Source organism: Thunnus thynnus, chromosome 21 (assembly GCF_963924715.1).
Source record: "Thunnus thynnus chromosome 21, fThuThy2.1, whole genome shotgun sequence".
In the NCBI taxonomy this organism is placed as follows: domain Eukaryota; kingdom Metazoa; phylum Chordata; class Actinopteri; order Scombriformes; family Scombridae; genus Thunnus; species Thunnus thynnus.
In genome coordinates this window covers 24,709,151-24,731,529 of record NC_089537.1, presented here as the reverse complement: position 1 = coordinate 24,731,529, position 22,379 = coordinate 24,709,151, and the positions used below count along the sequence as shown (strand labels likewise).

The 22,379-nt window shown below is 41.7% G+C and overlaps 1 protein-coding gene across 2 annotated transcripts in view; it reads left to right on the top strand.

Moving 5' to 3' along the window:
* The window catches only part of tgfbr1b (transforming growth factor, beta receptor 1 b), an 81,202-nt gene that overhangs the window by 41,449 nt on the left and 17,374 nt on the right, over positions 1–22,379 (top strand). The window contains exons 3-6 of one of the 2 annotated variants that reach the window (XM_067577658.1): positions 8,295–8,567; positions 12,275–12,505; positions 16,379–16,546; positions 17,843–17,999. In XM_067577658.1, coding sequence (XP_067433759.1) covers positions 8,295–8,567; positions 12,275–12,505; positions 16,379–16,546; positions 17,843–17,999 — 829 coding nt within the window. The remainder of the gene's footprint in view (positions 1–8,294; positions 8,568–12,274; positions 12,506–16,378; positions 16,547–17,842; positions 18,000–22,379) is intronic. The other variant, XM_067577659.1, reaches the window with a different exon arrangement.

Genomic DNA, 22,379 nt, shown 5'->3' with positions numbered 1-22,379 from the left:
CATGGTACATGTAGAGAACACTGTGTGACAGCAGCTGCACAGAACACATTAACCACAGAGCACACTAGCTTTTTATTTGAGCTGTTATGGATTTAACATTAATTACAGTTACAGCTGACTGATGAGTCTGTCAGTTTAAGCAGAGACAGCCTGATGCTTATATGTTTTCTGTTGCTCTTTGTTAATAAAAGAGTGAGGAGGACTATTTTACCAACTTGGAACTGGTTCCAAAATGAAACTGGAACACATCCCTAATTTAATTTCTCTCCACAGAATTCTGGAGTATCTAATATGTTTTGTGTATCAAATACTAACCCCCGTATGCTGTATATAAGGTTCTCTGAAGAGTTCATTGAGTAAGGCAGCTGTCAGTTTGAAGTTACAGCAGTTACAATGGATTTTGAAGTTGACCCTGACTCATGACTGTGCTGGCTGGGTGCCGGTCAGCCCGACTCCTGAGATGACGGGCTGAACGTCCGTCGTCATCCAGGGGGGAGAACATGATCTGATGAACTGATCCCTGCAGTTCTTTGGTGATTTACTGCTGGCTCTAATGTCTCCACAACATTTTGATATATGATATCATTCCTTTTGGAAGATAAATGTCGGGTCTCACAGATGAAATCTAACAGTTGTAGTTGAGTTGATTTTGTGACAGTACAGTCAGGTAGGTGTGTTGAAGCTGCTGCAGCAGAGAGAGGCAGAGGTTAGTTGAAAAACCAAAAAATATTGAATGAATGAACTAAAATAAAGTAATTGTTTATTAAAACACTGTTTATTTCATTAACATCAGTTTTTACAGCAGGGTGTCTTAAATTAAATGTTATAAATATGGGGCCTTAGAGAATGTGTTGATGTATAATCTGGTTCAGCTGAGCAGGGAGTCCCTGGAGGTGCTGCTGGACCTGGATTGGCTGTCACAATAATAAAATTAAAAGTTCTGGCACCATTTCTACTAGCTGTGTCCTGATTTTCAAGTGCAGCTGTCAAGGTTGCTAGGCGACAGGAGCGGCACTTCATGATGCAAGGGTAAGGGCGGGCGCAGCTAGTGACGCAGCTGGAAATCCTCCTTAGACCAGACTCGTCTCATTTAACAACGCTTGGCTCCGGCCTTCACGGTCTACAGAGGACGAGCTTTAGTAGACCGCGTCCTTCCAAGGATGTCGCCCCTGATAGAGACACAGCTTCTGTCTCTCTACTGTAGGCTTCAAAACCATGACGGACAGAGAAACGCCATGACACCATTTGACTCTGGAATATTATAAAGAAATGCATTCCAGTCATTTTAAGAGTCTAACTTGTGCCCAAAGGTTACACATCTACATTTTGCACCAAGTTACCTCCGTTTATAGAACTGTGAGTTCACTAGCTGAGTGGGTAATGGAGTTGGAGCAAACAACAATCAGTGCTTCAGAGAAATACTTGTGTAATAGAAGCAGGTTTTAGTTTTACAGTGGAGCGACGCACTCAGCATGAGGGGTAATGATAAAAAGGCTCTGCTCTGGGAGAGAATATGCTGCTTGTTTGTTAGTAAAGTGTGCAGGGTCACCAGAGTGCATGCAGCCTCTCCTCACTGGTTTATCCAGCCTCAGGTGATCCGTTTGTTTACCATAAAAATTCTCTCTTTTATGTTTTTGAAAACATGTTTGATTGTCATCCTTCCATATTAAAGAGGAGATGAGCCAGGGAGAAGGACAGGTGTTTCACTTCAATCAAGAGGTGTGTTTAGACTCTGCATCACTACTGAGTCTCTCTTCTTTGCTGTTTTTACAAAAAAAAAGTGTGTTCTTACAATAAGACTGCAGTCCCACTAGACCTGCAATTCTATTTCCCAATTTCCATTTCCCCACACAGAAAATAACTCTTTTCTTTTCTTTTCTTTTTTTTTTTTCACTGAGATTTGAACAAAGAGCTATGTGTACAAAAACAGTCAGTCTGCAAAAACCAGAGGGCTCAAATTTGATTTGTTGCCATAACTTTAGAAGATACAGCAACACTTAATGGAAACAAAGTCGAGCAGTGTCATCTGAGCCACTGCCTCACTTCAGTCAAAAATCGAAGGCCAAACATAAATCTGATGGAAACAAATACAGATGAGAGGTCTCGCTGTTCTTACAAGGCAGTTGATTGTTCTTTCACTTGTTAATGTCACTGTCAGTTCATATTCAGATGCACTTACATAACAAAGTCAAAATACAGACAGAAGCTGCACAAGGTATGCACAAAGCTAGTTCTGACTGACAATCTCTACTTCAGTTTTATTTCTATAGCACCAAATCATAACAGAAGTTATCTCAGGCCACTCTTCACATAGAGCAGGTCTAGACTAGTACTAGAGACCCAACATTCCCCCCATGAGCAAGCAAGCTCAACTGATGAAATATAGTGTAACTGTGTGATTGGCCAGCACAGCACAGTTAAATCCTTCAACTTTTGATTGATTTCTATATTCATGGGTGGTATTTTTTAATAGTTGGTATTTCCATTCTGTAATGACCTCTCCATACAGTGTTTTTATTGGTGTTGGCGAGGTACACTATTCCCAAGTTGTATTCAGATTGACTAACTACTAGGGGTGGATTTAAAAAAATCAATTTTGTGATTCACATCGATCTTCATTTAATCTTTCCAATTAGATCCGTAAAATCTGAGATCGATCTTTTAATATATGCCTTTTCCTGTGAATTTTACATCGGAAATGAATCCAGACATCTGCCCTCAGGCTTGGAGCAGCTCCCACCATATATACCTTGTGGCCAGATCTTGCTTTACATGAGATTTGGTTGCCTTCCACTGAAGGCAAGCCTGTTGCACAAAAGCTTTGTGAGACAATCACAGCAAAGTGTATGTTTTCCTGAGGTATTAGTGATGTTTACAACACAGCAGGCATGTTTGTAGCCTCCTTATTTCCACTGGCTGCCTGTTGATTATACACTGCACTAAAGAAAGCACTCATCTAGTCACTCACTCACTCACTGACTGGAGAGTTGTGCTGTATTGTGTTGACTGCTGTAGTGTGTTCATGTTAAATAAAAAGTACATTAATATAATTGCTTTGCTAATTCTTACTGTAAACATTGATATTTTTAATAATACAGCAGGTTAAAGGGTTCCTTGTACAGTTTACAGCATGAGTTCTCTGACAATCTCTTTCATATCCAAGCAAAACTGGTATTGTGACTAAAATATCCCAAAACAAATCGATATTGAATCGGGACCTTGTGAATTGGAATGGAATTGATTCAGGAAATCTGAATCAATAAGGAATTCACAGTAAACAAGGCAGCATGGTATCTAGCACAGTTTGATCTCATTAACATCATCATCACCATGTCCTGTTAACTCTCTTTATACCATGTCAAAGCTTTATGATGCAAACAGAACCTCCTACTGCTGCTGCTTAAAAGTCTTCAACTGGCCAAACACGGTGAGGCTTTTATCATGAAGGAGCCAGAGATTAGCACTCATCACAACAGTCATCCAAAATGCATCTACAAAACAACACAAAGGTTATTTTCAGACTTTTTTTTTCCCTGTCAGATCAGAAAGCTTGCAGGGAGTAATGGAACAGTCAGGAGCTGCCACAGTGAGCTGTTAGATGAAGAGCTGCAGGCTCCTCAGCAAGCCTAGCAGCTTTACTGTGTCCTACTGTTGTGTGGAAAACTACCTGCGCTGTGCATGCATTGATCACAGCATGATGGAAAATGGTGGATTATTGACTGACTTCTTTATTAAAACAACCCAGGTTTGTTCTGCTGATCTGGAAACACATACACCAGCTGCTCTTCTCTTGTATTTCTGACTGATGGCCCTTTTCAACCAGTTTCAACTGTTGAAGGATAGGAGCTAATCTCAGGAACTAAACTAGGAACTTAAAGTCTCCTGTCTGGGCAAATTACACCCATGACGTATTAAAAAAAAAAAAACAACAGTGGTGTTTGAAACACAATTGTCACATACAGGAAAGCAACAGAGTCATCCTGACACTGTGGCTGCTTCTATTTGTGTACAAAGGGAGTACACAAACTTTTTGTTTGTTTTTTGTTTGTTAGTTTGTTTTGGCAGTGTTGATGAGAGAGGGGGAGAGGCAGTAGAGAGAACAGAGCCAGTGAACGAGAGAAATAAAACTTTATTTTCTGACTGTCTCATGCTGTTACATTCTAAAGCAGAAATAAATAAGCATGAAACACTCAGCAGATCATTTAATATGAAGACACACAGCAGTAAACACTAAGAACAACAGGATGGATGTGTATTGTTGGGGAAAAATGCTGCTGCTTTTTTGGGTCCAATTTGCATACTGTTGTTCAGATGCGGTGGAAACACAAACAGGAGTACACAAAGGAGATCTTAAATTCCTAAATTAGATTAGATGAGATTAATTCATCTAGTTCAATAGTTCCTGGAACTGTTTGGTTGAAAAGGGACTTAAGTAGCTACTCGAGGAGAGTTTGCTGTGGTAACAAATTGCACTTTGACCATGAGTGTTGCCAAGGATTGAAGGAGCTTTATTTGTCACATGCACAGAGATACAAAGTAAAAGATGCAGCAGAATGAAGGAGATGCTCACTTACTGTGCAAGAATATCCAATAAAATCAGTAAATAGATAGAATAGAATAAAGTCAATTACTAGTGCAGGATGAAACTAATATATATACTCATCTTACCAGTTTCCAGAATCTACCAGTATTTACAGTTAAAGTTAGCTGGTGTGCAAGTAAGTGACTGTGTGTGTGTGTGTTGAGGATCGGGATGGCCTGAGGATAGAAACAGTTTTGGCCGTGTGACTGCAGAGGCGTCTGTTCGACCTCAGCAGTCTAAACAGTCCATCGTTGTGGTGTGAAGTGTCTCTGATATTTTGGGCTCTCAGCCTCACCCTCCTGATGTAGGTGTCCTGCAGGGTGAGAAGAGGTGTTCCAGTGGTGCGTTCAGCTGAACGTACCACTCTCTGCATGGCGCCACGGTCGCCGGAAGAGCACTTCCCGTACCAGGTGGTGATGCTGCTGCCTGTCTGGACACTCTCCACAGCTGAGGAGTAGAAGGTCTTCAGAATGGAGGATGAGACCTTGAATTTCCACAGCTGTTGGAGGAAGTGGAGTCTGGATTTTTTTGAGTGTGTGCTGGGTGTGAAGGGTCCAAGTTAGATATGTGAATCTGGAGACCCTCATCACAGGTTTTGTGTTGATCTTTAGCAGGGTTTATCTACTGAGCTGCTGTCTCCTGAAGTCCACCACCATTTCCTTCATCTTGGTGACATTCAGGATTGTTGGATTATTATTATTATTATTATTTTACAATACTTCTTACAGACGTTCTACTTTGAAAAGAAATTCTTAATCATCATGTTTAGTTATCCAGGTAAGACTGTGTTGGTTTTTCTGGGGCTTTTTTCAAGCCAGAAAAGAACATGACCACTCAATACAAGAAGCTTATTTATAAAGCACAGGATGCAATATGAACAATAAATAGCAAAACCCTTTTCCCTTCCTGTCCTTCTCAATCAGACTACACTCAACCACCGTCTCAAGAGTACACATGCAGTCTTCTTTGTATGTCTCTGCCATCCGCTCTCCACTCCCATTACAATAGCTTCCTCTTACATTTTTACCCTCCATAGTCTTTTCTGCTGGTGTTTTTCACACTGTTATGATGGTGTTGGTTCTTCAGAAAGGTTCAACCAACAGCAGCACCTCTGTGGCAAAAGCCTTTCAAGTGTTGTTCTGTTCCCGCCACATTTCAGCTTTTAGAAAACCAGATTAGCCAAACAAGTTAACAAGAGCCCATGAAGAGGCTCCTGTTGACTATGTATGTGCTGGCAGGTTGAGGCATGGGCAAGGCTGCTAATACAGTGAATGCAGTGGATTTTAGTAGACAATAGAATGTTGTACTTTTTCCTCTGCTCCAAAGAAGCTGCTCAGACGATTATAAATTTCCATCTCTCTCTCGTAGGTGCGATTTATTTTGACATACATCACTGTTGCATTCACTGTCATTTGTTTTAAATGGCTGTGCCTGTCTTCAGTACGGATCTCTGGATTTTTAGCTTTTGTTTTTGATAATAGTTAGATAATGATAGGGACTGTGTAGAGAAAATTACAGTGATGTAGGCGTATGTACTGTCTGCCTCTCCTGATACTGCCTGCTCTCACCAGCCAAACTGTGAGCAATTTCATTACATAATTGTGGTGGCAGTTTTACATGCTGCTACTGTACTTAAGTACAGTTTTGACTTGTACTTTACTTTTCCATTTTATTTTACTTCTACATCATTACATTTCAGAGGCACATATTGTACTTTTTTGAGCCACATTTATCACTTTTCAGATCTGTATTTTACATGTTAACCAGATGATTTATTTAATATTTTCATATATATTTTTGTATATTTATAAGGTTAAATAAACCACAAAATACTGTGAATAAGACAATTTTGAATTACAGAGAAGGTTCTTCGTTCACCTTGAATTGTTCAGCGAAAGAGGGAGAAAAAAGACTCTGAAAAGCCACATTAATCTTCAGACCAATCTCCCTAAATGTTCAGCATTCATTCCCACTAGGATATGTGGGTGAGATGTAGAAGGGATTACTACCACAGCATAAACCCCAAGAAGAATGAACTCTAGGCCAGGGCCTTGTTAAAAGTCCTGACTAACTGTATTTGATGCCTAAGTTATTGGTTTTGCATTTATTCATTAGTATTATTCTTATTTCAGCTAAATAAAATGTTTTTTTACACCTAATTTTTGCTTTTAGTGTTGTTTTAGTAAACGGTAATACCTATTGTATTTTCTGAATGATTTTGTTGAACTTTATTAACCGTGCTTTATGCTTCACAAGAGAAGAGTACGTGTTTAAACCAGTTACAGCCTGTTTTGAGTCAAGGTCACAGTATTGCTTTGTGTGTGTTGCATTATAGCCTGCCCTATGTGTGTATATGAGTTCACTTACAGCACTTTCCGGGACTTTCCAGTAAGTCCCAGTCCATATATGAGTTATCACTGACCTCATACAGATGTTAATCAGCTCATGTTGCATGGGTATGTAAAGAAGAAGAAAAATGGTTCTCTCTCTGCTTGGGGAAGGATGCTTAGACTTAGATCATTTTTGTTTGTTATACTGATACTGAAACCCTGTAGTGGTTTTTGTGGTTTTCCTCATCAAGGACTTGTACTTTTCTGGAGTGTGACTCCATCTTAATAGATGAGTGGTTTTTCCCCTCTCATTTTTAGTTAAATAGTCCTTTGGTCTAGAAGTAAATGTTTTTCCTTTGAGGTTATAGTTCACCTACCCCTGCACCCGTGTATCGTATCTGGACCTGGGAACTATATACAGGCTTAAGTATCCCATTGATACATCTCCCAGTGACACTGATTTACACCACTTTGCTCCACTTAGGATGTACTAAGGTCTGAGGACATAGGTGACTGGAGGCGTGTAGATTAAATACATTCAGGAGGGGACTGAGAGTAAGTAGGCCTATGGGAGAATAAAAAGAGCAGTGGACTTTGCACCTGTGTTGGCTGAATGGAGCAGCACTTACTGACTAATGCAGAAAACCTACAGCAGAGTCACCTTAAACCTGTGATTTATGAATCGAGTCCAGCTGGACCGGGTCAGGGGAGCCTCCCAACATCCAATACACACACACTGAAGTAGAAGGACCTAGCCTTATGAAAAAAGGAAAAATGTGAACAACACAGTTGTGGCGGTTGCTTGCCGTCCACCTCGGTTGGCTTGTCTATAGCACGGCATTGCAATATTGCAGTTATTGCGACAGCCCTAAACAGGACCCTGTCCCAGCATGCGTTGGGTTAAGGTTAAGAAACAAACAAACAAATACACACACAAGGACAGTTGTACCTCTGGATGGTTCAAGTTTGCCAGCTGTCTTTTATCACTTCAGTAGATGGATAAAGACATTGTAGTTGCCTCTTTTGGCCATGTGGCACTGTGTGTGTGTGCGTGTGTGTGTGTGTGTGTGTGTGTGGTGTGTTAGCTACAGGCCAAATCTCCCATCAGGCTAGCAGATGGAATGTGCCCCCGCATCACTTGGCCTGTTAGCTTCCTGGGTCGTGGCTAGCACTTAAGGCCTGCCACTTGCCAGCCATCAGTATGCTCCAAGTGAACCTTTCCAACAGTTCGCAGCCTCACTTGATCTCTCACATGTTCATAACTTTTTGCTGACATATTGACATCAGAACCATTAGAAACACAGCTCATATATTAACCTCAAACATTGATGTGTGATTTTCTTTTTTCTAATGGACTCTGTGTCTGCCTCCTTCCTGTCCAGCAGTCTCGACAGTCCAGCCCCCTCCTCTGGGTCCTGTGGCCCTCGCAGCGGTGATTGCCGGCCCGGTGTGTGTGCTCTGCCTGCTGCTGGTTTTGGCGTTCTACGTTTGCCACAGCCACAGGGGTCTAGGAGCCGGTGGGGCTGGGGCCCACCATCACCACCACCACCGGGTGCCCAACGAAGAGGACCCCTCCATGGACCACCCCTTCATCACTGTTGGAACAACGCTGAAGGACCTCATCTATGACATGACCACCTCGGGCTCTGGATCAGGTACAATGCTGCACCTCCACACTAATGACTTTCAGATAGGGTCTGGGTACTGAAGTCTAAAACAATATGACGAGGGTTACATTTCTTTCCTGTTTCACTTATGCACATTTGTTTGCTATGACAAACTCCTACAGTGGCAGAAACAGAAGGTGGGGGAACATGTTTGCAAGTATAAGAAATGTTTTGGAACATGCTCAGACTCTACTCTACTCTAAGCTATTAACTCATACAGTACATGTTCTACTGGTACTGTAACCTTTTACTTATTTAACAGTGAGTTTCAGTGTGGAGAGGAGCATGAGAACATGTCAAATATAACTCCAATCAAAATCCTTAAAGAAATATTAGTTGGTAATACTGTTCCTTTAATTAAAGCAGAGTTTGAGTCGTGGCATAAAACATATTTAATGTTTATATCATGAATCAGGACTTTTTTGTGTGTACCATGGTTCATTCATGACACGTCCTGTTTCCCTTTGTTTGCTAACAGTTAAAGGTCAAACTATAATTGTACTGCTCAGTGCAGCACAGCAGATTGGATAAAGGAAAACTCAGTTTCAAGTCTGCAAAAGTGCAAAAATCTCTGCATGTCAAAACACAGCATTTGTGAATCTGAGTAGTCCTGTTCAGTGTTGCCAACTTAGCAGCTTTCTCGCTAGATCTAGCTACTTTTAGCAACAAATCTAGTTTTTTTGGGGGGTGCCAGACCTTAACTCTTCTTTTTGAAAGGAGTTGCCAATATTTCTCAGTGAATGCGCGCTAATACAGCTGTGATTATTGGATGGACTGTGTTCATTGGGTGGGACAGAGCAGCAGCACATTCAGTGGACCAATCATCAGCCAGACAGTACCTGTCTTACCTGATGATGAAGCAATCCTGTCCGACAGAGTGTGAAGTATGAAGCTTAGCATCAGTGTAACAATCAATGTATTGCTGTGCTTTTCAACTGCAGCTGCAACTTGTTGGTTCGTCATGCTGCTGCCACATTTTCATTTAGGTCTAAATATCCCCAAGTTCCTCTCAGATTAGTCTCTTTTTTTGAAAATGATTTTATGCATGTCTGTGTTGTGAAGGTTTTCCATCGATCTATCATGTATTTAGTTCAGAAAGTTCGACCCGTTTGACCTCTACCTGTTCTACACAGCTGTATTAGTTTGTATATTTAAATGTACATGAGTTTGTGTGGAGATGGCAGCAGTGAGAACCCCGAAGCTACAAACATCTGAAAGTAAAAGTCTGGCTGGTTCAGTGTGCGCAGCTATCCTTATTAGGGCATTGCATTGACTTCTATCACTGTGGACAGCCTAACCCAACCCATAACCTTAACCATAACAAGTTCATGCTTAACCCTAACCTTAACCTAACCTCAGTTCACACCTCACTCCTAACCTCAGTCAGGACCTCAGAAATGACATTTAGCCTCATTAGGGCCGGGCTTTGGTCCCTATGAGGACTTCTGGTCCCGACAAGGTCGGTGTTAATGCCAGAAAAGGTCCCAATGAGGTAACAAAAACGTGCACACACACACACACACACACTGAGAGAGAGAAAATCTCCGCACTGGTAAAAGCTGTTCTTTATGCTAGCCATAAATTAGCACCTCTCTGTGGAGACTGACACCTCCAGCACACTGCCAGGGAAGCACTTGGATTCAATCTTTTGCGGAATATGTAATTGTGTTTGTGACTGATACGATGTGTTTGTATGTGTTGGCATAACTGTGTGGGCTGTTTTAATTTGCTGAATCAGAATATGTGTGTATGGTGCCTGTTGAAATCGGAGGAGGATTTTCATTCCACTTCCGTTTTCTGTTTCCTCATCAGCAGTTTGCCAAAGCAACAGAGCTGAAAAAAGCTTTTCCATATGCAGTCCAACTTTCTTACTGTTGTTGCTGCATTTCAAGTTGTTGCTTTATTGGAAATATTTCTGGCCAAATGAGTTTGCAAGAGGAGCAAACTCTATTTCATTAAAGCCACTTCACCAAATCAACTGTTAATAAGCAGACTTGACTCTAATATTGGCAAACTGCTGTACTTGTGTACTGAGGGATCTCAATATGTTACTGCTGGAGTTATCCAGCAGAATTCCACTAAACTAGTAAATCTCACCTATTCACTGTTGTTTCCCTGGGAAGAGAGGTGCATCTTCTCACGGGAACATCTGTGGATGAATTCAATTGATTGAGAGTGGGCGTGAAGTGTTAGGGCCACTGTTGAAAAAGCTATAATATTGTTGAGTGTCAAATCATGTGTAGGGCTGGGCAATATATGACATTTGATTGATTGATTTTTCATGATGTGTAAAATGTCTAAATCATGAAAACTGAGTTATCACAACACGCACAAAAAGTTTATTTTCAGTCAAAAAGTAACTTAGATGACAGCTGGCTACATTAGCATTAGCCCTTTTGAGTAATGACAGTCCCATAAACGATGACATCACACCACATGTTCGCCTGCTGCTGGTTATGGGACTATGGTGACTCCAGGTGGTGTGCTGCCTCTGGCTAACTCGTAGTGAATGTAACGGTCACATCTATGAGAAAAACAGACTGAAAATGACTCTGCACACTGATCTGTGCTCTCAGTCTGTATTAGTTGACGGGGTATCATCTCCGCTTACCAGAGTCGAAGCGCTGGGAGTCAACTGAACAGTTTCCACGTTCTACATTGTACAGTTTCTCTCTGCCTGTCAGGCAGCTAATGCTGCAAACATCAGGAATCAGAAACACAAACAGCAGCGTGTAAGTTAGTGAGCTCATCTTTCTGCTCTGTCTGTGCTCTAACTGATTATTGAACTCCATATCTTTGCATTAGTTGAAGCATCTGGTTCTGACATTCAACTGTAATAATATGATGATTCAATTCTGCATTTTGCAGGCAAAAAAGGACTTAAAATTGTGAATTGATGCTTCGATTAATGCTTGAAAACAATTTTTTTTTTCATATTACCCAACTCAAATTATGAAATACATTCTGGTGCCTGAAAAAGGTCATTTCAGCTAAGGCTATATGAGGCTTCAGCAGTCTGAGTTAGACAAATCAATTAGGGATCTTCCAGTGACAGACATTTAGTATTAAATCCCTCCTCTGTGCTTCCACAGACAGCGTTCTCTCTGTGATGTACTGCAGAGGTATCACAAAGTGACACCAAATAACACAAAGTGGGAATTTGTTTTGTTGTTAGCTGTCACTTATGAAGATACACTAAGTCTAACTCAGACTGCTGAAGCCTCATATTCACTTCAGCTGACCTTTACAACATCTTTCTGCACACAACGAGGACTATGGACTTTTGTCATCACTTCCATTGACACTGCTTTTAGAAGGTATTTCTTCACAGCCAGTATGAACAGGAGGAACAATCACAGCAACCAGTAACCTTTTCATTGTACATATGGGCTTGTCAATATTGTATAAGATAGACTTGAAAAATTGTGGTCCTGTCCTTGAAGGCTATGACTATTCAGTGTATACAAGTTTATTAACTGAGGGTTTTTTTGTATCTGGCACTGAGAGTTCTGCCTCCACTACATCTCATTTGTTTGTGGTGCTCAGGTGGCTGCTTTCTTGTAACTAATGTTTTTCATGGACTTTCCACTTTCTTCCATTTGATTTTATTCTCCTTAACAAATGATACGTTCTGCATCATGATGTAGCTGTTAGCAACTCCATTTTCTAAACATTCCTGTCTGCTTTTTCTCCAGGCCTGCCACTGCTGGTCCAGAGGACCATCGCCAGGACCATCATCCTGCAGGAGAGCATTGGTAAGGGGCGTTTCGGGGAGGTGTGGCGGGGTAAATGGCGTGGTGAAGAGGTGGCCGTGAAGATCTTCTCCTCCCGCGAGGAGCGCTCCTGGTTCCGGGAGGCTGAGATCTACCAGACTGTGATGCTGAGACATGAGAACATTCTGGGCTTCATCGCTGCTGACAACAAAGGTGAGTAACCAGAAGAGCTCTTAGAGGCTAGATTGAGATAAGACCACACACAGACACTCACTCTCTTGTGCAAAAGGCAGTGGGTGAAAGGCAAGCAGCTCTGGTGTGGGGCAGCTATAAGAAGACTCGCTAACCTTGGGCACAAAAGAAAAGTTAGGGCCCAACATCACCTTTCCAAAGTCAGGGGAAAACTGCAAGCAGGATGCCTGATCAGACAACGCAATATTCACTGGATACAGTGATACAGGATACTGGATAGTTTTGAGAGAGCTTCAACTCCGCACACCAGAGGGCTCGAAAGGTAACCCTGAGAGTGCCTCCATAACAGTTGGCAAGTCCCATGAAGGAACTAAGGTTTACACGCAGGCTGCAGTCAGCGGGCTCCCTTCATAAACCTCCTTATTAGAGGATGCTGTCCAACTGATGCATTCCCAAAACCCACATGGCAGGCTGAAATCGCAGGCAAATAAACTTTAATGGTGGAAGAAGCTTAACCATTGTCCAGTAAATCCTGCAGGAAGCAGAATACATCTGGAACAGAAATCTGAAACCCAATGATGGCTCTAGCCTAACACCATCTCTCAAACACGCACCACTAACCATCCTCGCACTTTGAATAGCCGATTGATTCAAATGTACCCTCTCTCGTTTGGGGTGTGGGTGAAAAATCTTTCTGTGCACCTGCGACACCAAGTCGTTGCATAACGGCGGCGGCCATGGCTAACTGTGAAGGAGCAGCACTAGCTCCGCCATTCACAGTCTGCTGGGCCGATATGGGATATTCGGCCATAGATAAACCAGTGCATCTGCTCCTAGCGGTGCGTCTATGTTTCTTAATGAAAAGAACAGAGGACACTGCGCATTTTTGTGCAATGTGAAGAGATCCACGGACACTCAGCCTAATCTCTCCCACACCAGGCAACTCCCACTCCCTTAGATTTTATTGCACTGACAGTAACGTAACGAGTGTAGTTGTCCTGGTTCACTGTCTTTCCTGTGTGTGTGGAACACACACCAATGGCTCAGTCCTGCCCGCAGTGAACCATAGAGAGCAGAGGAGAGTAGGGCGACCATAAATGACAGCAAAACACAGCAGAGACTCTCAAACTGAGCTGAAATCAAAGGAGTGCGCATAAATTTGGTAAATAACATATATAAACATAGTCTCTACTGCGTTTTGCTGTCATTTATGGGCCACCGTCTCGCTGCTTCTTTCCTCTTCACTGCTCTTTCTCAACTCGGGTGGGGCTGAGTCCTCCGTGTGTGCAGCACAGCAGAGGAGAGACAGACGACGGTGGAGAGTTGGAACGACAAAAACTAAACTCATTGAGTTACTGTAAGTGCAATAAAAGCTTCCCCAGTAAAAAGCCACTAAGAGTAATTTATCAATATAATCCACGTAAAAGATGGACAGACTCCAAATGACGAAAAAAATTGCCGTAAAGAGCGTGATTTGCATCACAACAAAATAAACGATAGAGCATTATATTGTCACTGTTTTCCTCATAACTACTGCTCCCAAGGGGACGTCGGTGGTGAACACCACCGGGTCTCTCCAGTGACTGGAAAAGACATTCTGAGGACACGCCCACCATTTGACTGAGATGATGTCATACGTCCAGACATAGGGAGGACACCCAGGTGTCCACTGGATCTTGTGACAGAAAAGCCCCAAAAGAATTTATTTGGAGGCCCAAATACTCTATATTCTGAGTTGGAAACAGATGCTCTTGGCGTGATTGACACTGAAGCTCAAGCTGGAAAGGCTGTCTCTCTCCACTTCCTCCCTCCTGGGACCACAGAGGAGAAAATCGTCCAATTATGCCAACACTCTGAGACCTGTGGCTCGCATACGATTCAGAGCTGCCTCTGCACACTTACTGAAGACCCTCAGGGTGAGCAACAGCCTTGAATGGCAGAGTCTGATATTTGTAGGCTACGCAGATGCAGATCTATTAATATGATCCAGTCTCCAGGTCGAATCATGCGGAACAGAAAATTGTGTATGAGCGCTCTGAATATGTATTTGCAGATGTGGGAATTGAGGAAACGTAAGTCCAGCACTAGATGGAATGGACCGCCCTTTTTTGTAATGAGGAGATACCGGGAGTAGAAGCCCAGATTCCTTTCCTCCTCCAGCATTGCCCCTCAGCTTAAGAGAGAAGAAATTTCACTCTCCAGAGCCTTTGCGGCTCCAGAGAATGCCATGCGGGACGCCACAGGTGTTTATAAAGGGGGGACAGGCTGGTCTAACTCAAGATGATTGGTCTGTCTCCTGACAAACATGGTGGTATTGGAGCTTCCATGACTGGTCACACCAGAAGGCGCTTCCCATAGTGAGATACCGAGCGAGGTTTGAAAGAGAAGCACTCTGCTAAGGGTGACATTAGTGCCGGCGAGTGTTCAGTGTGAATAGACAGGCTGCTCGACGGTGTGGAAGAGTAGCAGTTCACACTGGAGACCAAGCAGACATTAACACACTGCTAAACAGCTCCAGCAACACACACACACCTACTGACGTGTGTGAGAGAGACGGCCCACAGAATGGATTTTGTGTCTTTTATTACAGTTTGACTGATAGGAGGTTGTACAGGCTGCTGCTAATACATGGGATGTCGGGCAAGTCATGTAGATACAGAGTTCATTTCAATTTATGCGATTTGTAGACAACAGATTGAGATTTTACAGTTAAAGAGTTTCAAAGCAAGTTGCAAATGCAACCTCCCTCCTAACACAGCAGAATAAAATGGCTGGTCTGATTTGTATTCATTTATAAACTTATTTTTTATTATTGTATCCTGGTGGAGACTAGAGCCAGACTGTTGTTATCAGCTGATTCAGTTTATCACAGTCCTATCAGTATCAGCATACACGCAGCCAAGAGAATGCAGTACAGGAATAGTTTGAGGTCATTTTGGGTGAATATTTAAGCAATTGAACTCTGATATGATCAAAGCAAACTCTCTGCTTTGTTTGTGGTGTGAAAGCAAAGCAGACCAACCATTTTTGTGACTGTGAAAGTACATGTGTGAATTTATCCATCTGCTGATCATGGGAATTATATAGAAAGAAATTTCCAAAGTGATCTACTTAATCATGCAAGATCAATAGTAGTAGCTATGGTAACACATATGCTTCCCCTCATCAGTCAGAGTCAAAACAGAGGTGTGTTGAATGTGTGTCCTAGTCCAAGTAGTTCATCAGTTCCTCAATGTAAAGCTGAATGTAATATTACTGTGCAAGACGCCACTATGTACTGTTTCTACCATCTCAACATTATTCATGACAGATGAGGTCCAGCTGCATTATCCACTCATAATACTTGTAATCATTTATTTCTTCATGAGCTCTTTGTGATACCAGAGAAGATAAATCAACACATCAGGTTCTGTAAAGTGCTCCAGGTCCTTCTGTGCAGGATGACATCAGCGACTGTTCAATAAATGAGTTGTTCATATGATGTCATGGTTGGAACTCTTGGTTCATTTGTAACACACAAGGTGAATAGGAAAGAAGCCAGAGCTAAAAGGCAACAATAGAATTTTGGCTAGCAGGGCCAACAGCAGGGCCAACAGCAGAGCCAGCCCTATAAACAGTCCCTAACTGACTGACTGAGTGATAAAGTGATAAAGCCACTGGTCAGCAGAATGCCACCACTTCCTGTATCTGTTTCAAATTAAAAGCCAACTGAACCAAACTACAGGTTGAAAACTGCTATTTTCAGAAAACTTTGTTTATATATATATTTTTTAAAAAAAAGTAGAATATTGAGTGATATGTAGTTTGTAACTTTCAAATTTCCAGTGTCACTCTGGAGTCTGGAAAAGCAGAAAATAGACATAACGACCTGCTGCTCCTCCTGTCTGTCTGTAGATAACGGGACATGGACTCAGCTGTGGCTGGTGTCAGACTACCATGAACACGGCTCCCTGTTTGACTACCTGAACCGCTACACCGTCACTGTGGAGGGCATGATCAAACTGTCCCTGTCCACAGCCAGCGGCCTCGCCCACCTCCACATGGAGATAGTGGGCACGCAAGGTGAGACACGCACACACACACACACACACACACACACACACACACACTCAAATTTGTCACATTCTGTATGCTTTTCTGTTTTCTGTGTTTCGTAAATGTGCAAAAACATAATTCATTCTCAAAATTCATAGTTTTATACTGTAGTTTCTTTTAGATTTAGTTGCAAAATCCAAATAATAAACCCTGCAAATCAAAATCTTTTTTTGAACTAACAGATTCTTCTATCTCCATAAACTTTAACTGAAGAATAAAAAATGTCCAGATAAGAATTTCCCCAAGAAGAAATAAAATCTGAACTTTGTTGGACCAACAAACATCTTATTTTCTGAAGCAAACATGGTGAACGCTGCGGTTCAGTTGCATCTCACAACTTGCAGCAGCATGAAACTACAAAGCCGATAGAAAGACACAGATAGAGATGAACAGATTCTCTTCACCACTCAAGTCAGAAACCCGTCAGCTCGAGTGAAATTTTGAGCTTCTCCTGATCTTGTATGTACAGAAAAGAGCATCGGAAGAAAATCTAAGAAACTGGAGCTCACCATTTACTACTCATGGACCAAAGACACAAACCATTCCAGCAGTCCAAGACCCCTTTTAAGTTTTATAACTCCATCCTTCAGAGAAAAAGTGCAGAGACGCATGTAACACAACAAAGACCACACACACATCATGTGGTGACCAGACGTATCAGGATCTGTCAGATTCATCATTGATGATAGTCATTTATCAGAGCAGCATGCTGTAACAACGGCTTCTGAGTTTTTACATGTTGGGAAACATACAGTAATGTTTCAGTAGGATGTGGGAACTCAAGCAGTCAAACACCAGACTGAACTTAGTCTGATAATCACCAGGATTTTACCCATCCACATCATGAAATCCTTTTTAAATTACATTTTGATCAGCGGGACTCATGTCAGTACAACAGGCCAGTTTGCTAAGTGCAAAGTTTAAATGAAGTCGTATTAAGTCTATATTTTGAATAGGGTCGAAGCAAACTATGTAACCTCACTTAATCTAAATGCATCTTGGGTGCTCCCCTTTCACTTCAACTCCCACTCCCATCACCACTGACACAAATTATAAATATATGGTGGTGTACATTTTCAAAAGATGTAGATGTTCATTACACTGTATTATGATATCAAAATATCTTTTTCTTTTTCTATGTTCAATATTTTCAAATGAATGGGAAAGTGGTCTCAGGCTTTTGGCACATAAAGCTCAGTTCTTCTTATTTAGGTCCAGTGAGTGCAGGACTTCTGTTGAATGTATGACTCTCTCTTCTTCCAGGTAAGCCAGCTATTGCCCACAGAGACCTGAAGTCAAAGAACATTCTGGTGAAGAAGAACGGAACCTGCTGCATCGCCGACCTGGGTCTAGCTGTCCGCCACGACTCAGCCACCGACACCATCGACATCGCTCCCAACCACAGAGTGGGAACCAAAAGGTAAGTGCATGCTGTACAGAATGCACACAGTCTGTAGCTGTAGCAGTGAATTTATGGTCGGACATCCTCTGTCTCCATCTTGTTGTGTACCCGCTGAGGTTCTGTCAGGAGGCTCTTAGGGCTATCTTTCATTCTGACATAAGCATCCTTTTGGGATAAAACTCACTTCTGCTCTGCTGTGTAGGCAGGTGTGATGTTGTCACTGTGAGCAAATATAGTAGTGTTTCACAGCACATCTCTAAGCTGCAAAACATCTCACCTCAGTGAATTGGGGATGTAAATAAAGGAAGCCAGACTATTAGAGTGTCAACTGTTGCCGCTGTCTTTACAGGTGGCGTGACTATAAAGACTTGAGGAGGTGACTGGGTTTCAGCCGTCAGCTTTATCAGGATTTCATCTATGAAATCAGTCATCTTGTCACTTTTAGCTAACCGGTCAATCCAGAGGATGGAAACAGTCTCAGCTGGTGCTCAAACATCAGAGATGGCGTTCTATTTACACTGACAGAGCGGGTCACTCAAACAACAAATGTTACAGGGAAATAGTGCATGTGTTAGAGACTATTTTCAGTGGCGTATGAATCCACATTTGGTGCTCTAGTGAGTATTTCTGGCAGCAGGACGGCGTGTGTGAGATTGAGTCAAAATAAACTGCCGCGTGTGTGTTCATGATAATGAAGGAACATGTCATCAGTGGAACAGGGTGGCTCACTGACATGTTTTTAATAGTTTTTGGACAGGTTTTGATATGCACACAATACTTGTATGAAATTGTGATGCAGGGTGTAATAACTATCTGAAGAAACAAGAGTAGCTATGGCAGAGCAGTTGATACTGGTCAGCTATTTCTAAGGAGAAGGAGAGAAACTGCTCTTGTGTCTGCTAGTTTGGTATACAGGGTTCTGCAGCGCCTGCCAGAGGGGAGCAGTTGAAAAAGGTTGTGTCCCGGGTGTGGAGACTGTGTAATGATTTTTCCGGCCTATTTCCTGGTTCTTGAAGAGTACAAGTCCTCTAGGGTGGACAGGGGAGCACCAATGATTTCTGTTCTTATCTGTCTGTTCTTATCCTGTTTCGTGGCTGTTCTGAACTGGACCGTGATGGATGTGCACAGGACAGATGGAGAACTGGCTCAACAGCTCCTGTGGCAGACCATGCTTCCTCAGTTGCTGCAGAAAGTACATCCTCTGCTGGGCCTTTCTGAGGATGGAGTTGATGTTGGTCTCCTACTTCTGGTCTTGAGAAATAGTAGTTGGTAGTAGGTCTTCGTGGCTGACACAGGGCTGTTGGATATTGTGAGGGGGAGCAGTGCTGAGGGGTGTCCACTGTCATCTTATCTGTTGAAGCTCAGCGTGAAGATTGGAGCCAGTTAGTCAGCATCACAAATAACCAAATATTAAGTTTGTCTGAACATTTATGAGTCATGCAGTGGTGTAGTCATCAGAAAAGTGAAAGGAGCACTTTGAGTGGTTGAAAGTCTAGAAGGGCTCTACATAAGTGCAGTCCATTTACCATTTAGTTTACTTTCTCTCCCTCTGGACAGAGATGTTTGATTGTGGAATGTTGTCCAACTTTCTGCGTAGCAGTGTGGACTTAACAGCCACAATAATACAAGTTCTCCAAGGGCAGGCTTGACAATCCCATATATAAAGCCTGGTTGGATAAGGGTTCCAATTGGGAAAAGAAAGCTAGATACAAACTTTGTGTAAAATTGTTCGACATCTGCAACATGGGAGAGGCAGCAATTGTAAGCTATATGTAAGAGCAAAAGCACTCTTGTCTTGTCGCAGCATCCACTCCATCCAGAGACTGACCACAACAAGTAATGAACCTGCCAACACGGTTGCCAATGCTGCACATTGAACTTGATTTGCATTGAGTTGATTTGTATGAGCTACAATCTTCTGGCAATTATTTGGCAATACAATTGCACACATAGTCAGAATATAAGATACATGTTAGCAGTTGGATTTTAAAACCAGTTATTTACATAATAAACATCTTGCTATTCATACTCAGATGTCAAATATGGTCTGGAAATATGAGTCTGGAAAATTATGGAATTTTGAAATGGAAAACGTGTAGGTTTAGTTCTAGTATTTATTCATTTGTTTTATGGTAATGCTTTGACAGAGCCTGAAAAAGTTGCATTATGCGGTTAATTCTACAAGTCTGATTAAATCCAGATATGATACGGTTTACCATATTTTTGCCACAATTGGAGCATGAAAATTTGATACCCGCATGGCCCAAGAGGATACTTTATCAAAGTTGTAAATGTTGTAATAAAGACCTAAAAATAGCCAAAAATGTTTGACCTCACAGCTAAACTACTTCCTCCCTTTCTTCTCCAGACTACAGGTGGCTTCTCACTTTCCCTTTGTGTGTGTCTGTGTGCACGTCTCTTGTTCTGTTATGTAGACATGTCTAGCTGCAGGATTGAAAAGTGAGCAGTGCATCGAGGTCATAACCAGCACTTGTTCCAGCACTCCCTCCCTTTCTCTCTCTCTCTCTCTCTCTCTCAGTGAGACCACCATAGCTTCAGTCCCACTCTGCTTTTTCTCCCTCTTTTTTTTTTGTCTTGTTTATGTCTTTTTCCTGCTCCCTTTGTTGTTTGGTGGTTTGATGCTGCAGGTGTATTAGAGTGCCACTAAATGATTCAGTAAGCCTCGGGTCAGTGGAGACAGAAGCTCTGGCCTTGGCTGAAGTCCATGTTACATATTGATGATCTGATCCCACAAACTTTCACCAAAGTATCAGTCTGACCCAAAAGTTACACTTTGTCGGACATCGTGTAGTTCTGTGAGTTGTGTCAGCGCATGTTTCTTGCATTAACATTGCATTGTTTTATGAAGACATCGACTAAACTCAAGTCTTTCCTGCTTTTTGACAGTTTTATTGTTTTAACTGCCAACAAACAGCCTTTCCATGGTTGTAAAACAGTTTAATCTCAATTTCCTGTAAATTTCACAACTTCAATATTGTTATTTTAAGTAGCTTTTCCAGTTGAGGGGTCAGTACTTTTTTTGTGGGAATGTTTTGTAGATAAATATCATCTACTGCATTAGCATCTGTATATATTATGCACCTGTGTATGTATTATTAATTGGCTATGACATTTTTCCCTTTCTTAGAAAGATAACTGATATGTACTCTGCCTAAATGACAGAATAACATATATATTTTTGTCCATAGTCCCTGCTTAGAATTGAGTAGAAGGCCTCTGTCAAATAAAAATATCACTGTCTTCATTTATCAGGACATTTTTTACAGATTATCAGAACTAAGAAAACAGACTCAAGGTCTTTTGCTAAAGCCTGATTTTGCAATGAGTGTTTATCAGCTCAAAGCAAACATGAGCAGTTCCAACAGTTTTCACCAGCTGAAAGCAGAAGTCAGTAGTGTTTCATTTACAGTTTTTCCAAAAATATATCGAGCATCTAGTTCAGTGGAAGCTTCATCAATCAGGGAGGTCAGGATGTAGGGACTGTTGTCAGATGATGAAGATATAGGGCCAGATAGGGTTAGAAAATACAGTTGATGATGTTGATGACTGGGTTTAGTATTACTGGAGCTTTCAGTCATATTGCGTGCTCAATTTGCCCAGTTGTTATGAAACTGCAGATGTTCAAATCTGCATTGTGAGGGTCAAAGTTCAAAATCTTTTCACAAGCTTTCAAAAGTCAAACTTTGAACTTCAACAGTTGATGTTGTTCTCCAAAGAAATAGACTAATTTACTGGATCAATCTGTCCTCAGACCTTGTATCAGGTTGTTTTTTGAACCTTTTGTGGTGCAGTTCAAACTGTCTGTTTTGTGTTGGTTGGTTGGCCGGTGTGAGAGCTGTCCATTGATCTGATTTGTGACTGAGACCCAGCTCTTGAAGTAGTCTTGAACTGGTTCCAAGGGTTCAGTTTAGTGTGAAAGCAGATCAGACCAACCACAGAACTGTGTGATGGTAGATATGTGAACTATTATTAAATCCATCTGCTGATTGAAGCTTATCTATGTAATTAATCAAGATTATTTTAGTAACCATGGTAACACTTGACTCATGTCAGCATGTGAGTGTAGGGAATAAGACACAGGAACATTCATTATAATGTATTGACTAACAGTTGTATCTCAGTGAGACGGGCAGCAGGAAAGAAAAGCCACTTCTTCTTCTTCTTCTTCTTCTTCTTCTTCTTCTTCTTCTTCTTTTTCTTCTTCTTCTTCTTCTTCTTTTTCTTCTTCTTTTTCCCAGTAAGCAGAGAGACGGTTGATCTCACCATGCTTTCCATTAGTTTAAAAGCAATGATAGACTCAAGGTCTATATTTTACTAGATAATGCTGCTTTTATTCCAACTCAATCTTCATCAAAAGCCACTCTAACATTCAGCTTG